Source organism: Diadema antillarum, unplaced genomic scaffold, assembly GCF_040938485.1.
Source record: "Diadema antillarum isolate AM-2024a unplaced genomic scaffold, OU_Dant_1.0 seq00001426_RagTag, whole genome shotgun sequence".
Lineage (NCBI taxonomy): Eukaryota > Metazoa > Echinodermata > Echinoidea > Diadematoida > Diadematidae > Diadema > Diadema antillarum.
The window spans coordinates 644224-661586 of NW_027272178.1; the positions used below are offsets into that span (position 1 = coordinate 644224).

Sequence of the window (17363 nt, forward strand, 5' to 3'; positions counted from 1 at the left end):
ACCAGAATATCTGTTATTTCAGTGAAATCGATTTATTACGGAGTTGAAACAAGGACGTATTTCCGAGGCAAGTCAGTCATATGTTTCAGTAGACCACAAATGTTTTGCCAAAGAAGAAGCAGAAGTCAAACTTTATCTGCTGGAACCACTGAATGTTAATGTATTGGCTTTATGCTCGCGAAAAAAAAAAGGTTTAATGTCTTTGCTCGGTGACTAATAGCAAGAACATTTTCAGTGAAGTTTTAAATTGACTTCTTACTCAAGAGTGTACAAGAAGCTTAGATGTGTGTCCTTGATATGGTCATTACCGTAAGACTAATATCTAAAAACAAAATGGACAAGGGAAGAAGTAGTCTTACAATTTAACCATGGAGCTACGCTCAGTGGTTTAACTATAGCTTTGAATAGAAATGAAAGTTTAATCATGGAGCTAGGAGCTACATGGTTCACTAGATATTGTGAAAAAAGTTGAAATAGACATAGTATAGACATTTAAAAGAAGTGTATACTTTTTGCTGCAAAAGGACATTTGGGGGCAATACCTTATAATCATCAAACCAATTCCTCTTATTTATTCAAGATAAATACCAGCAGACTCTCACTTTATTGCAAGGTAATGTAAATGTGGGTCATTATCATCAAATCAAAAGGTAGCATGAAACTTGACATTGTCATGATAATCATTAGTTATGATTTGTATACGAACCAGTCCATAGTGATATCAATCCATTTAGAGCTTTGCATATACATCTATAATACCATTTTATATGTATGATTACACACACACGCATTTCCATTGACTTGACAAAGCCCTAGGGTGAAAATTCGTTAAAACAACGTCTTTCACGGAGTTTCCTTAATTACTACTGTACTACTGTTGTGATATATATATATATATATATATATATATATATATATATACATTCAAGTATGTATATACGAAAAAGAGGGAGAAAGATTTCGTACCGAGTTATATATGTATGTCGGTATGCTGGAATGAAAGATGAGTGTGTGTGTGTCAACCAAAGGTGTCAACTTTCATGCCCGATTACTCCCTTTCGTTCATCACTCGTAAGCATGCATACACAAAACGATTTGTAAAAAAAAAAATGAACTCGAGAGAAAGGTTTTATTCTCTGACACATTTTCAGCACTCGCAGAAGATCCATTTAACAATTTGATACGAGACATTATATCAAACTAAGAGAATGGTTGAGAAAACCATCGACTCGAATCCTGCAACAACGAAAAAAAAATGAAATGCTGGTAAGATGTTACAAGCTTTGGTTGAATGGAATCACAGATTCAGAAATACTAACGTTCTGGCACTGCAAAGATTTAAAACACTTATTTAGGTTGTTTTCAATAAGAAGTGAAGACTTCTTTTTTTTTTTTTTTTTTGGGGGGGGGGCTTAATTAATCCACCGACAAAGTCTCTTATTTGCACGTCGTGAAGATGAGAGGGATAAAATTCTTCAGACATTGTCGTTCTCGGTACCTCTGTTTATGACCTAAAATGAAGTGTTTGATGTGTCATCTTTCGCAAGAAATGTGTCCAAAAGCTAGAAACTTTTTCTTTTAGGTGACAGAACCGGTTTCCACTGGATGTGTGGAATCTTCCGTACAGGGAGAAACAGCAACGTTTTTATTGCTTTTCGTCATCTCAAATTAGCTAGCCCCGTCTTCAAAAGAAGAAGGAAAGTAAAGGTTTTCAATTTTGATAAATATTGCCTTGAAATATAATTTAAATCCTACAACTGCCTTCTTCATTTTAGACTTGTAAAGTCCATGTAACCTTAGAAGGAAGACATGGTACTTTGTTCTGGTTTACTTCATTTCAATTAAGTAAATTCCACCTTGACTGATTTCCACAGTACAGCATACAGGATACAAGGCATTAATGCATTGGGATAATTGTGGACGGAACATAATCACAGGTAATGCTTGGAGCGGCAATTGTTTAATGTATGCCATCTATACATTATTACAAATCATTATACAGATAAAATAAACACTTTCGAAATGGCAGGTAGTGTAAAAGCCATTATGATGACAGAGTGATTGTTCTTCATTTGAAACAAATTCATTTCTTTAGCAACAACAACAGCAAAACAATATTTCCTTGGTCGATTCCAAATTGTATTACTATAATTTTAGAAGTGGTCCTAAGTTGAAGTATAAACTTCTCATTGGGTGAACAGCGCATTATCAAACGCAATAGTCCAAGTTTATAGAGCTTATCTATTCTGCTCCAGTCGCCTTGGTTCGTACGGTTTCTTGAATGTTGGCTGTTGTAGCGGCTGGTGGTTGTGTCGTCGATAACATGAACACTACCTCTTCTCCTTTCGTGTTACTGCTATGCCCCGTGACACTAGGGACCGCCGATGGCTCATCTGCCCCAATCGTTGTCAATTTCAGCGTTGGCGTTGTTGCTTTTTTGGCTGTCGTCTCTTCAGAACTTTCCGTCGTAGACGCCATAGATGTCTGTGGTGTGGTGGCTGAAGTAGTCTTTGCTGTATGTGGTGGTTGTACCGTCGTGGGCATCGACATGGTCGACGAATGATCATTTCCCTTCTCTGACGTCGGCACTGGAATCGGAGACTTTTCAATGACGTAATGGCAAATGAGTTTGGTCACCACTGGCTTGGCTTCCGGTGGGGGCGAGTCCATGATGAAAGTCACCGTCTCACTTGCCGGCTCGGTGGTGGTGGCTGTGCTGGTGGTGGAGGTTGTTGCTTTCGTCGACGTTGGCTCATTCTGGCTCGTCGTTGAGGGCGTAGTCGTTGTCTCGATATGCCCTCCATTATCTCCCTTTAAATTCTCGCCACCGAGAGTTATCTCCTCGGGCTCGTGGTCGGCTTCGTTCTCGGGATGTTCGAGGTGGGTGGTCTCATCACCGCCGTGTGCGTATTGTTGTTGTGACGCAAAGAGATAGTCGATTTGATCCTGGAGGTAATCCAAAACTGGAACTGAAAATACAAAAAGAGAGAAGAGAGAAGATCCATAGTAGATCTGATACATATGTAGATAACTAAGACAAAGTAGATCAATCGAAAACAGGAATCGAAATTGATGAAAGGGTAAGATCTAAGCTTATAATATTATTTGAATCATTTACAAATATAGATGAGAGAGAGTTTAATAAAGATCGTTAAGAGGGGAGAGAAGAGAGAGAAGAAAGAGAGCAGAGGGGGAGAGAGGGGGAGAGGGGTGGAGAGAGAGTGGGAGCTTGCCTGTAGTTTGAATCAAAAGCGTTCAGATAGGCATTACGTAGTTCACAAGTGGGATCAAAATGATTGAACAGAAACACCAAACGAAAAATCTGGAATCTATTTACATGAACCAAATGGAAGAACAGGATTGACCGAAACAGAAAACAAACGGACAGAAAGGCACCAAGAAAGACTGAAAAAAGAAAACATAGAAAGTGAAAAAATAAGACAAGAATGAAAGAGAAGGATTCAAAACAAGGAAGCGAAAAGTTATATTGGGAAAACAAGGACAATGTCTGATCCCAGAATTGAAATTTGTCAAGAAAAACGAGAGAGAAACAACGTTCAAAACTCCGTCATGTTTAAATTGACACATTATCGATGCAGTCCCTTATGCATCTCTGATTTCCTTCTTCTTCTTGTTCTTCTTTCAAACAGATCTATGACTTTGGTAATCACTTGCTGTAATCATCTATATCTTATCAATAAACAGGCCTATCCTCGTTAAAATGCATATAAAAGACTACAAATACTTAGATTGACCATAAGAAACGTCTCAAACTGTCATTGGATTCTTGAAAAGAACGTACCTAAGTTTTCCAGCTCAGTTAATCGCTCTTCAAACCTCTGCAATGAGTCCATCATCGTCATCAGCTTGTCATTCACATCTGAAGGAAAAGAAAAACGTAAGTGGCATCAGTCTCGTTCCTCGTAGATTTGTTGGTTATATTAAAGGGATGGTCTACAGTTTCGGTTGAGATGGGGCTTTTGGTTTCCAACGTTTTTTAATGATTTTTTTAGATAATGAGAAACTTTATGAAATATGAAGAAACCTATAATTCTAAGAGAAATTCAAAGTTTGTATATTGAAAATTGGTTTTAAAATGGCCGAGATATCCAAAACAAAGCAATCCTAACAAAAGTGGGACCCGTCTTTTATTAGGATTGCTTTGTTTTACTTTGTTTTTGGATATCTTGGCCATTTCAAAACCGATTTTCATCAAATAAACTTTGATTTCCTCTGAGAATTGCATGCTCTTTAACATTTCATCTTGTGGTTTCTAAGTATTTCAGAAAAGTTAAAAGCTGCATCCTCACCTCAACCAAACCTATAGCATTCCTTTAACCACCAGTAATCCAAAATCATAAATAACCCAGTCAGATGATCATAAATTTTCGACAGTAGCATTGCAACGTCATTTCTACGTAAATGACTGCGTCTTCGAAAGCCATGAACATGAATGGAAGTAAATCGTTGGTCCTTTTCATCTACGTCACTAAATATCCAGTGACGAGGTTCATTAGAAACTGTTGCAAAATGCGTGGTGTAATTTTGTATTGTGAGGGATATGCTTTGTTCTGCGTTCTAAACGAAGGCACAAAGTGATGCCTAGATTGCAAAAAGGTTTATCGCATTATCATAAACAAGATTATACAAGTAGCACAGACATTGCGATGTCATTTAAGTCATCAAAGTGCAATTACACACCATGTTTAAGTTATCTTCAATAGAGTATAAGAGTAATAATAAAGTATAGATAAATGATAGTGGTTTTATCACGATCGGGCATGAATGAAAAAAAAGGTAGATTGGGAAATTTACATATTTTAACTAATCAGTAGCACTATCATGGACAGCCACACATTCAAATTAACACAGGTGACGTAATTAATTTGAAAGTTTCACATTGAATTGTACATAATCTTCATGAATAAGAATTATTCCTGCCTCTTTTGGCATGAAGTCGATAAAAGTAAGATGTATCCTTTGCGTGAAACCATCGTGGTCTCAAAGTAAAATCAGTAATGATGCATTTTAGAAGAAGTCGCAGCTGCCAAATCATCGATGAACACACGATTTTATCAATTGTGTGAAGAGAGCCACTGGGATGGTTGTCTTCACCATCAGTGGCAGCAAAATCATCGATTTCCTGGTTTTCGTTTATTTTTGTTGTCATGCATTTATTTCATTTTACCTATGGCTATTTCTCCATATCCAACTAAGTGTTTGGTATCTTTAATAAGCCAGTTCCCACGTGTTGATTGACGAACCATTCTGGTCACTTGATCAACGCAGGTCCATTCTTTGTTTCAATACGAGTTCCATAAATTGCTATGTTGGGCAAACTGACGCATTATGTTGCTTTGAATCGAGTGAAGTGCCTAACCAAATGAGAAAAATCAAAGGTCATTTATACTCATATCCACATGAGCTATCTCCGAATAGGCTTATTGTCATGTAACCACTCTTCCAGGAATGTTTACACGATTCTGCTTGATATTTGTGAAAAAAATAGAAATAATCTCTCACCCGTGAAGGGCTGCAAGCAGCCGTCTTCATCGTTGCCGTTGCTGCAGTCCACATGTCCGTCACATCTTCTGCCCGGGGCGCAGTAATTGTTGCCACAGTCGACCTCATTGGGCCCACATTCCAGAATAGGTGGAGGGCATCCATTCTCGTCGAGTCCGTTGGAGCAGTCTGTCCGTCCGTCGCATCTAGCTCCGACAACACAGTAGCCGTTGCCGCAGTCCACTTCGTGTGGTAGACAACCCGTTATTGGTGGTGGACAGTCCCTCTCGTCAGCACCATTGTTGCAATCGGTGCGTCCGTCGCATCTAGCTCCGACAACACAGTAGCCGTTGCCGCAGTCCACTTCGTGTGGTAGACAACCCGTTATTGGTGGTGGACAGTCCCTCTCGTCAGCACCATTGTTGCAATCGGTGCGTCCGTCGCATCTAGCTCCGACAACACAGTAGCCGTTGCCGCAGTCCACTTCGTGTGGTAGACAACCCGTAAACGGTGGTGGACAGTCCCTCTCGTCAGCAGCATTGTTGCAATCGGTGCGTCCATCGCATCTAGCCCCGACAACACAGTAGCCGTTCCCACAGTCCACTTCGTGTGGTAGACAGCCCGTAAATGGTGGTGGACAGTTCCTCTCGTCCACACCGTTGTCGCAGTCTTCTACCCCATCGCACCTGGAGCCTACAGCGCAATAATTGTCGCCACAATCTACCTCATACGTCGAACAGATCCTCGTTGTCTGTGGGCAGCCTAACTCGTCTTCACCATCGTTGCAGTCGACTCGTCCGTCGCAGCGACCTCCAACGACACAATAATTGATGCCACAGAGCACTTGTCCGAGAGGACAAGTAGGCGAGGGCTGGATGTTCTGCACGGGCTGCGAGCATCCGTGTTCGTCCGCTCCGTTTGGACAATCACTATAGCCATCACACCGGGCCGACAGGGGGAGGCAGGTCACCCCACCATCACCGCAGTCGAACAGGTTTCCGGGACAGCCGGTGAGGGCGCAATTTTGCTCGTCGATGCCGTCGTTGCAGTCCGGATAGCCGTCGCACTGACGGCCGATGTCGATGCAGCGACCGTAGCCACAATAAAACTCGGCTGCTGAACACGGGTCTGTGTCTATGATCTGAAAAGAAGTCACATCATTCACAAATTTGTTTTACGTTTCATTTGAACAAAGTACCAATAACCTAAAAGATGTGTTTTTGTGTTCATATTACAATTAAAAAAATCAACACGCAGCTCAGAAAGGCAGCTGGTGATTGATCTGTAACATGTCTGGAAAGATCAGTTACTTTTATTACCACTATCTTTATTATCTTAAAGAGACATTCCAGATAATTTGTATAATTTCACATCATTGTCGTACATAAATTGATAGTGCCATGTATAAATTTGTGGAATTTATCGTGGTCCGTGAGCAGATAAACCAATACTCTGAAAACCCCCAAAATATAATACACTGAAGAAGGATGACATAGACCCCGTTTACAGTGAGTATAAGGGCCGGGCTCGGAAGCGGCCGAGCCCGGCCTTCATTTCACTGTAAACGCGCAAAAGGCCAAATGCGGTACCGAAATCGGCCGCTCATTTGGCCAAGCTCTGGAGGTAGTCTCAGCCGCGGCTCGGCCGCGGCCGAGCCCGGCCTTTTCTCACTGTAAACGCAAACTGGGCCAAACGCGGTACCATATTGCGACCCGCGAGCTCCCAGTAATAGTCGTTTGTTTACAAACAGAGCGCCACTACGACAAAATATTGAAAGGTTTGAATTAAAAGCCCTGGCCGAGCCCTCCACTGTGAACGGGGTCTTAGACATACATATACTCCAGTAATGTAGCAATATCATTCATTACAACACTACTTGCTGCGGTGTATAATTTTTATCATGCGTTCTTTTTTTTTTTTTTGTTCTGCTTCCTTGAGTGCCCAGCCATGTATTCTTAGGTGAACCTACTATGTCATCACCCTTGTTCATTGTGATTTGTTGTGAATATTGGAGAGGAAAATAATATATTCCTCATCCCAGTCGCTACAACTTATTTTGAAACTCTGTACCCAGTAAAACCAATTTATAGATTTTCAATTGCAATGTTTAATTCATCAAAAGGTCTCCATCAATGCACTATTATCATTTCTTTCTTTTTTCAGTTCCCTTCAATACGTTTTGCGAACCTCGTCTTTAAGATCGATGCATATGGTGTGCCACGTGGTTTGATGGAGGAGGAAGAGGAACACGCCAAACTCACCGGTTGTGAGCATCCTGCTTCATCCTCACCGAAGCCGCAGTCTGGATCCCCATCACACCGCCAGCTTTGAGGCAGGCACCTACCATTGTAGCATGTGAACCAGTGGGAGGGGCACTCTGTTTGACCACACCCATCCTCGTCCTCCCCAAAGACCGACTTGCAGTCGAACGGGAAACCGTCGCAGGCCCGATAGAGCGGTATGCAGTTGCCGTCAAGACACCTGAATTCTTCCTCCGTACACTCGCGAAGGCAACCTTCTTCGTCGTCTCCTCGTAGAGGGCAGTCTTTCTTTCCGTCGCATCGTTCATTGATATCGATGCATAGTCCTGGCAGGCGATAAGAAGAGTAAATAAATTTATGGAGACCACATCAGAGTGTGACACTAGAACGACCGCAACTTGATTTTTCCAATATAAAATTTAAAGCAAAAAAAAAAAATGTCACAAAATAATTAATATCTCAGAAAGTCAAATCGGCATAGCAATATGAAAATTCAAACACATAGAAAGACACTATCACTGCGCGATTCCAAACAGACTTTAGTACTCCCATTTGGAAAGTGGGATCACATTTAAATTCTATTTCAAATTACAATCGTGATTGTAGTGATACTCTGAACTGTGCACCATACCACTTTCGCACTGAAATTCGTTGGCCAAGCAAGTTGTCAAGCCACAGGCGTCCTCGTCCGCTCCGCCGGGGCAGTCGACGACCCCGTCGCAGCGTTTCCGACGATGCAAGCAGACGTAGGTTGTCTCGCAGTAGAACTCACGGAGATGGCAGCCGTGTTCGTCGAGGCAGTTCTCTTCGTCCTCGTCCTCATCATCCTCGTCTCCCGAGTTGCAATCCTGGGTAACGAGAATAGGTTCGAGAGTTTTCAGTTTTAGCTCTTCTGAAAACGTTTCGAGTTGCGCAAGTTTGTTTTCTTTTGGCACACTAAAATAATTATACACATCCATGGCGAACTTATCCTTATGTCATTATAAACTTACAGAAGTGGGTCGTGCCTGGAAAGCTGTGTGTATTCACCAAATTATTATTCCGAATAGGTTTGAAGTTTCAAGTCTATTAATTTAATCACCTTATAGGGTACAAAGTCATAATACAAGATATATGAAAACAACTTATGTACAAAATGGCAGTGGCAAGATCAACTTGACAAGACCTAACAAAGATAAATTTTTACTCTTAGTTTGGTAACAGTAAAGCTTGAGAGTACGTAATATACTTCAACACAAACATAGGGCCCACAGGTATGTTAGACGCACCGCATGTATATTGTCTGAGCACTAAAATATCAACTCATAGTTACAAAGGTTAATACAGTAGAAACTCAGTATAATGAGGTCTGACACAGTGACATGTGTATTCCTGGAGTTAGACATTATGATTACAAATCATTCATGTTTTAACCAAAATGAGAGAGAGAGAATCTCGTCTTTTCTTTCGTTTTTAACCTTTCAATTGTTCTCTGAACAATTTGGTAATCGTACATTGTTGCCGTCGCAGATCTGTTCCAAGAGAATGCAGGAGCCGTCGTCACATCGAAATTGCCCCGGCCTACACGGGTAAGTGTGAGCCACGCATTCTACCTCGTCATCGCAGTAACGACAGTCGCAATGCTTGTCGCAGATCAGATCGCGGTCGATACACACCTGGAGAGTAGATCAAACATCTTAGCAACAAGAACACATTAAGGCTTTTAATTCGGGAAAACCCAATCACCCAAGACAGAACAGTAAGTGTGAAAGCATGTTGTAGGCTAATCATTGCTAATAAGCCAGTTCGGGGTTCCACTTTTGGCATGGGCAGAAAAAGGCCGTTTGTTCTAACACGGCATGTTGGTTTTTAAATTCACCGAGATAAGGATCTGTGATGTAATGATTATTCAAGTATTCTTTATAAATGGCACTTGCTAGCACATCCACCTGACACCGAGAGTGGTATTTGGCAATGTATGCATCAATAGAAGAAGATACATTTAATGTAAAATAATAAAACGAATGCCATTCTAAAGTGCTAATTAACGGACCTCTGGTTACCTGGTCTGCGAAAGTTCAGAGTTTGTTTGATCATGCGTGAAGAATTCATACGTTTTTACTTCGGGCAAGCTTATGCATTATGTCACTTTGAAAACGAGCGAAGTAAGACGGAAAGGTCATTTTGTACGCACGTGCACATGAGCCAACTCCGAACTGGCTTGTACCCCCCCCCCCCCCCCTTCTCTGCACTCATGTTTCTCTCTTCAGTTGCGCATAACGTATATTAACATTTTGTATTACTTCACAGATTACTTGACATTTCTCACCATGTTTTACATACACGTGTACCTGTTACTTCTATTACATGCAAATATTATGAATGGCCTCATAATATGGGAGTGCTAGGTCGCAGATAGTGTACATGAATAATACACGTCCTTTACCGAGTTGTTACAGTGAAATCTTCGGACGTCGCCGGGGCAGCGATCTCCACACAGCACCTCGTCCTCGTCCTCCCCGCCGAACTCGCAGTCGATCCGTCTACCATCGCACGTCACCTCCCAGGGGATGCATCTTCCGTTGTTACACTCGAACGTGCTGCATGGCTTGAAGGAAAAACGTATAGGATAGGAAGCCATGATTATGATATCACTGACAAGAAACCATTTTAGGCTATCAGGCCCGGCCTACCTGAAATAGCAGTCCTCCAGATTGAGAGACGTGTACTCCGAGCATCTATATCATTGCCGAGATGACTTTCTGCAAAATGTGTTACGATTTTTGTCATGAATTGTGATGGATGTCTTTCGAAGAGAAAAACACCAGTATTTTTGTCTCTGTAATGTCGCTACTACGTCGTTCTTGCTTTTGACTGTGTTCTCTGCATCCACTAGCCCTTGCTTTACCTATCAGTTTCTGTTGTTTGTTGTCTGTCTGTCCGTCTGATTGTGTGTGTGTTCGTGTGTGTGTCAAATTTGTAACTAAAATTACATTTCTAATGCATTTCTTCTCGAAGGAGGTTGGCCCAATGAATTAAAACAAGTCGTTTACGAGTGACTTGACAGACACAAGAAAGCAAAAATTAAGCTGTTTAACGATCTCAGTGTAGTCGACAGTATGTACAACATGCTTAATATTTTGATAAACAACGCCTCCGAGCTGGCATCGGTTGTAACCTCACCCTTGCAATGTTGGTATTGGGCGAACAGTAGGACGTCTTTTCGTCATCAGCTGTTGCTAAGGAGTCCGTGCAGTCTGGCTCGCCATCGCATACCCGTCTCAACTCCACACAACCACCGTCGCTGCACCGGAAACCACGAGACCCGTCGAATCGGTGGCAGAAAGCTACAGACGAAAATACAGTCAGTCATTCAATTGGCATGATCTTCTCCAACACACTTTTCTAAATCAATTTTCAATCCAAAAGGTCGGATACTAGCTTAGATACGGAATGATTTCCCCTGCGTTTGCCACACGAAAACCACAGCAAACGAGGTGTGTTGAGCACATAATTGTGAAATAGCGTCAAAATAAAATTATGTTTTAAATGGTCAAGAAGTTGAATGTATACAGAATTATGATCAACTTCATTTTTCATCACTGAAAGTCCGAAAACTATTTGGAAATCAATTATAGGTAAACGTGTTCAGAGCAAGAGCGCCATCTGTAGGCGTACATCGGTAAACTTACGGAGCTTGCCAAGTACTTCTGGCTGAACTTGTCGCTTGACGCTCTCATTAGGATCCTGAGATGGTAGGGGAAAAGAGACGAGGAAAGAATCGAGATGTACAACTTTAAACATGACAACGCATATCTATTGTCATTTTGAATCTATTCTTTCGTCCTACGAGGTTAATCTTTCATCTGTAACCTTTGAAGAGGTTGTTGCTGTTCCTAGTTTCAGCAGTCTTTTCATAGCCAATTGCTAGCGTGTGTACGCAAGCGTTCTGTTTATCATCATCACGACATTGTTTCCTCTATCGGAAAGAGGCTATAGTCCAAGGTGCCCCATTCTCAAACATGTTTGTTGCACGTCCATGGTTGCACAAAAAGTGATTTAAAAAAAAAGAGTATCAGTAATAGACTGTTTATAAAAAAATATTCACTATATTCAAATCTTTATTGATTTCCCTCCCCCACATAAGATTGTCTTAAGTATTATAAAGTTTGACAGGGGCTTCCCTAATGTAGCAACAACGGATTACTGCTACGTGAATTCCTGCCTTAAAGAAACTTACAGTAATTGATGGTGCAGGTGGTGCAGGTGCCCATAATAGTTCAGTGATATATGTTGTAGGAAAAGAATCATCCATGAATATGATACATCATAGAAACGGTCTAATATGGAACAGAACATTTCCGCTATAAAACGCAGGCTGTCACAAGCATCGTGCAGTGAAAATAATTAGCCTATTCATCCCCGGCTACATAATTGAATATTCTTTTTCTTTTTAAAAGGTCCCTGCACGCAAAATATATTCTAACCTTTATTTACGCCTTTTGGTCTTGTTCATAACCAAATCACTTAATACTTCATGAAAATGTGCATCATATATATTTTAAGATTTATCAATATTTTTTCTGCACCCTGTTAAGCCCACGTCCAAAAAAAAATGAACAATAGACAATTATGTTCAAAAATTTGTCAGAAACATTAGCATGAAAAACATGTGATGCTGCTGTGAGTATTAAAGCGCAGATAGTAATGGCAATGATTGGTAAGACACGTAACTGAGTGTATTGTTCATCTAAAGTGTTACAATATACATGATGATGTCACAACAGGAATATGAATGATGATGATCTGGGTGGTTTTTTGAAGGAATGTTACATATTTTCATGAAGTATTTAGTAAATCGGTTATGTACAGACCAAAAGGCCACTATAAAGGTCAACAAACAATTGGAATTCGGGGACCTTTTGAGGATGGGTCTGTATGTAACATCTCGGCGTATGATCAAGACCGAAAAAAAAAAATCATCCCGTGTATGACATCACTGTTGTATGTAAATTCAGTAGCACAGTGTGCCTTCGTGGTCAGTAGAATGGGGAATCTTATCGACAGGATTATCAGTGTATTCAAATCTATAAACTTTGTCTCTACGGATACAGTAGCGAGCCCTGTATTTCACCTGCTCCTCTTGAATACACGTAAATTCTGGAATATACTTTGCATAAATTAGTTGCTGTTTTTTTCTTCTACCCCCTCCCCCCCCCCCCCCTCCGATGTAGGCCGGGGTGAGATATCTGGGTATAATCCGCATTATTACAGGTATGCATAAATTTTGACTATAAATATTGTGACCCAATCTATTCGGTGCATCTTGCCGGCAAATGTATGTAAATCCCAAACGATATGAATCAGACCTTTGTTTCAAGAAAGTTATTTCACAGTCAAATAAATTGGATCGTATAGTCCTTGCAGACGTCGTGGCGGTGGCTTACCAAGCGAAGAGATGAAAATGCAAAGAAGCACGATTGATCGATTGTTTCTTTTCCTGTAATAGCAATGTAGCCAGTGATTATAAATGATGTGTAAACTTATCTATTTTTAGTTTCGTATTTCAACTGAAACAGTTCTGAAAGACTTCTTAGATGTCGAGGAGTGGGCTTGGAAGATTGGAATTATGCAAAATCCCATATTCAGATGCAATTGTTTATCAAACGAAACAACCCCCCCCCCCCCACAACAAAAAAGCACGTTGCTGAAAACAGTTTACACAGGTAACTTAAATCAAATAATTTTGTTTAGAAGCTTGCATCGCATATGCGAAAAAGAAAACCGACAAAACAAACACAAAGGAATATGAATACAAAATTAATTGAGGACGTTAAAATTCTTCGCTGCACCTGTCGATCAATAATCGAATAACCATGGAAACTGAAGATTGGTTTTCTGTTGATTTCCATCTTATTTCATCGCCGACTGTAGCTCTACAGCAAAGACAAACTCGATTAGATTTTGATTAGGTTAAAGAAAAATACCCTGAAATGTCAATTCAGACACGAATTTAGCAATTTGCAATCGTTATAAAAACAATGAGTACTTGTGGCCTATAGATTTTAAGTAAGTGATGATATATTGCCTTCCCAATTTATGTTACAGGGTCCCATCATAATATCACAAAATAAAGGTACTGTGCGATTTACCTAATGCAAAATTCAGGGGTTAGTACACGTATTTATGCTTCTCATTTTTAAACTATGTCCCTTCTACACTTTGTTCTAATACAAACTTAAGGCTTAAAGATATCGCTTTTGAGGCAAAGCTTCAAAATACCAAGAGTGATTTCGGATCAGGTAATAGTTTGACTGAAAAGGAAATAGTAGATTTCAATGAGCACAATCGTGAAAATTTTATTAAAGTCGGTTAAGAAGTAGGGAAGTTATGAAATTGTGAAGTTTAGCAAAGTTCTTGAAAAGTCAGCATGAATATTACAACATGTTACATTATGTCATCCACCCACGGCTTGCTATAGAGTATATACACAAAATCTTGAAATTGACTTCATTTTCTTTTTCAGATACAATTATGCCTCAGTCTACATCCTTATATATCTGAATGATCACATTTGCTGCATAACTGAAAGCAGCAAATAACATTGCCTTTTATTTTTGTAGGAGGAATATTACATTTTCGTCAGTTTTATTTTGTACACGATTAGTGGAAAATTGTGTGGTGATGACATCATCTCACTCATTTTCATATTCATATTATCCGTTTTGCAACAAAAAAAAAATCTAAATTTCATAACTTCTTTAATTTTCATCGATTTTGATCAAATGTTGACAGTTATGTTGATAGAATTTTACACCTTTTTTTTCGGACTAACTTTATAACTACTGCCCTTTAATTGCCCTTTAATTCAAAACAAATGAAAAAAATAGTAGGTATTAGTAGATGTTGACGTGTAAATCGAAAACGAAACGCTTTTGTTTTCCGCTTTCCTCGACCGTAAATCTTGGGAACAACTTGAACGTTATTTGAGGAGGAAGTTGATATTTTCTTTTCAAATCTTTCATAAAAACAGCATTTTATTTTCTAACCGCCTGGCCGCAACATTCATAGACAGAGAAGATTGTTTGTTGTGTGCTCACTGGATGCCGTAATATCAGGCATAGTGTATAGTGGACACGCATGAACGCACTGAAGTCACGCGCGGAATGACTCCCCACCATACAGGGCTCACACGGGTAAATAATTCCCCATAGAGACGTGTGTTAAAATTCAAATTTCAAAAAATTCTGTAAAATAGCTGGGAGAAATGAGATGTTTCATCTTCACTAACCTGAATAAGTGAGATATTACCTTTCATCCATCAGATTGCCAGGGTGGGTTGTTCTGCTCTAATTCTGTCCAGGGGTCCAGGGGGCAAAGCCAGACTACGAGTTCTTGTCACTCAAAAAATCACCTATTTTCCGTACACGTACCCAATGAAATATAGTCCCCTTAAATTCCATCAGAAAAGCTTTCATCTTCCAACCAAAATGCAGTTTGTAGAGGAATTCATACTCAATATCTACAGCTATTCAGTTTTTTGCCAAACTACATCATTGATTTGTAATTAATTTTTTTCTTCATTTATTTTGGTATCTTTGGTACGAATTTGTGAAGGGGTCTGGGACAGTCCATTTTATTTACAGGTGTGAGCCCTACAAGGTATGCCGATTATTTCCGTCGCAAACGATAGATGGCGCATCTTCTTCGCACCCGTTTTTGACCTGTACCCTATAACATCATTCACATCTTATCTATGAATTAACATGACTAATGTCAAAATTTGAAAAAAAGATGTTCTCCCGTTCTGAAACATATATATATAAACATTACACATAAATTTACTTTGAAGCAAAACCTTGTTTCTGTGTTCTAAGCCAGCTTCTTTCATAGAAAATCGATTAGAAATCTGTTTATGATACCAGCGCCACAGCAGGTGTGCTTTGAAGCAAGGCTTCATCTTCAAATTTGTTATCGAGTTTATTTTCAGGGTTTTGAAACGAGCTCAATCTTACCATGCAAGAAAGAGGCAAATAGTCGTAATTTTAGGCCTTCATCCGAAAATGCTTGCAAATTGTTTGTTCTTTGAAGATGTTTCATCTCCACACCTGGGGATGAGATAACCAAATTATCGACAAGACTTGCTTGTAAATTATACCTTCATACTAAAGTTCTGCAATTATCAAAATCCCCTCAATTAGGACCCTATCTATAACTTTAAGTTTTACAGATGTAAACAATGAGCAAATTAAATAATATCTATCCTCACTGGGAAGCTTATTCTATCAAATTACATCTTGAAGTATTATTGAATTAGGGGCTATTTTGGGTGAGGCGGGTTCATGGGAATTATCAAATTATCCTGGTTTAGACATAAAATGTACAAAGTCTAACTTGGGTTTGATTACTTCTTGATATCCCTCGGATAGGACATAAAATGGAGGTCCCGTGTATGAGAGAGTCACAGCTCATGCACGTAAAAGATCCCGCTTCATTCATTCATCGCAAAGAGCAGGGTGTCTAACCCGGTGAAGTGGTCCTACCCCACATCCAACTGGACCCCATGGAAGACCAGCTTAGTGTAGCTGAATATGGGCTATCCAGCCATCTTCACAGATGGAAAATGAACAACAGATATCAGCAGGTGATTTCACCAACGTTGCTTTTGGGCGAAATTGCTCCGGCTTGTCTTGTCATTAACATTAAAATTAGAGGCAAATAATTTCAGCATTTCTTGATAGGCCTACCCTCCTGCAGACATCTCAGGGCCACGACCATACGTTATATCCGGCAATAAAGTAGTCTATGACCATCAAGTTACTCATATTAATCTGGTAATTACGGGAAGTAGGTGTCCGTGTATTAACTCTATGGATCCCTGTCTGTATTAAAGCATGAAGACGGCTAGATCAAAAATAATTTACATTCAAAAAATGACTTCACGGCTTTTTCTATGGCTATGCTACTCACTTTGGCGTCATCCCCGAGCAATTCGTAATTGTTGAGGCTGGCTGCGTATGAAAGTTGTTTGGAGCAAACGCCGACTACTATTAGAAGGACCAATGCGACACGACCAACGCCCATGCTTGCTGAACGTTCAGTGGAGCCCCAGCTACACTATGGAATGTTCTTAGCCTGAGTACAACTTCGTACAGTTGCCGCGGGTCCAGGAACCAAGTGAGAAAAGCTCGACTCCGATTGTCAACGTCTGGCTCAGTGATGTACCACATGATGGCGTCACAAATAACTTGCATATTATCGTTTTCACATGGCTCAGTTAGCTTAACACTATGCATGTGATTATACATTCATGTCATGGACATCTGTTTGCATGCATTTGAATGCAAGAACTCTTCTTTTTTTTTTCTTGTCATAGGAGTTGTGAGGCAAAAGAAGATGAATGTTTTATAATGTTCCTATTTAAAGCTTATTCCAGCTAAATCTTTTGACTGACATCATAAATGTATTATAGTAATGAATTGTCAATAATGTCTACAACTAACGACACACAAAAAAAGTTAACCAAGATCGTGTGTTTTTTATTTATATGTACAATCTTTATGAAAACTTGAAAAAAAGAAACGTCTTTGCACGAACATAATCAGTATTCTGAGGGAGGCG

The 17363-nt window shown here is 40.0% G+C and overlaps 1 protein-coding gene across 1 annotated transcript; it reads right to left on the bottom strand.

Annotated features, from left to right (window-relative positions):
- Positions 1–2241: 2241 nt before the first annotated feature.
- Positions 2242–16826, bottom strand: LOC139709337 (uncharacterized). Its single transcript, XM_071621292.1, has 11 exons — positions 16713–16826; positions 11435–11489; positions 10926–11089; positions 10189–10350; positions 9257–9418; positions 8395–8611; positions 7764–8089; positions 6521–6643; positions 5524–6373; positions 3803–3880; positions 2242–2969 (listed from the first exon to the last, which is right to left on the bottom strand). Exons 1-11 carry the CDS (start codon positions 16824–16826, stop codon positions 2242–2244), a joined length of 2979 nt encoding a protein of 992 aa, XP_071477393.1.
- Positions 16827–17363: the final 537 nt, after the last annotated feature.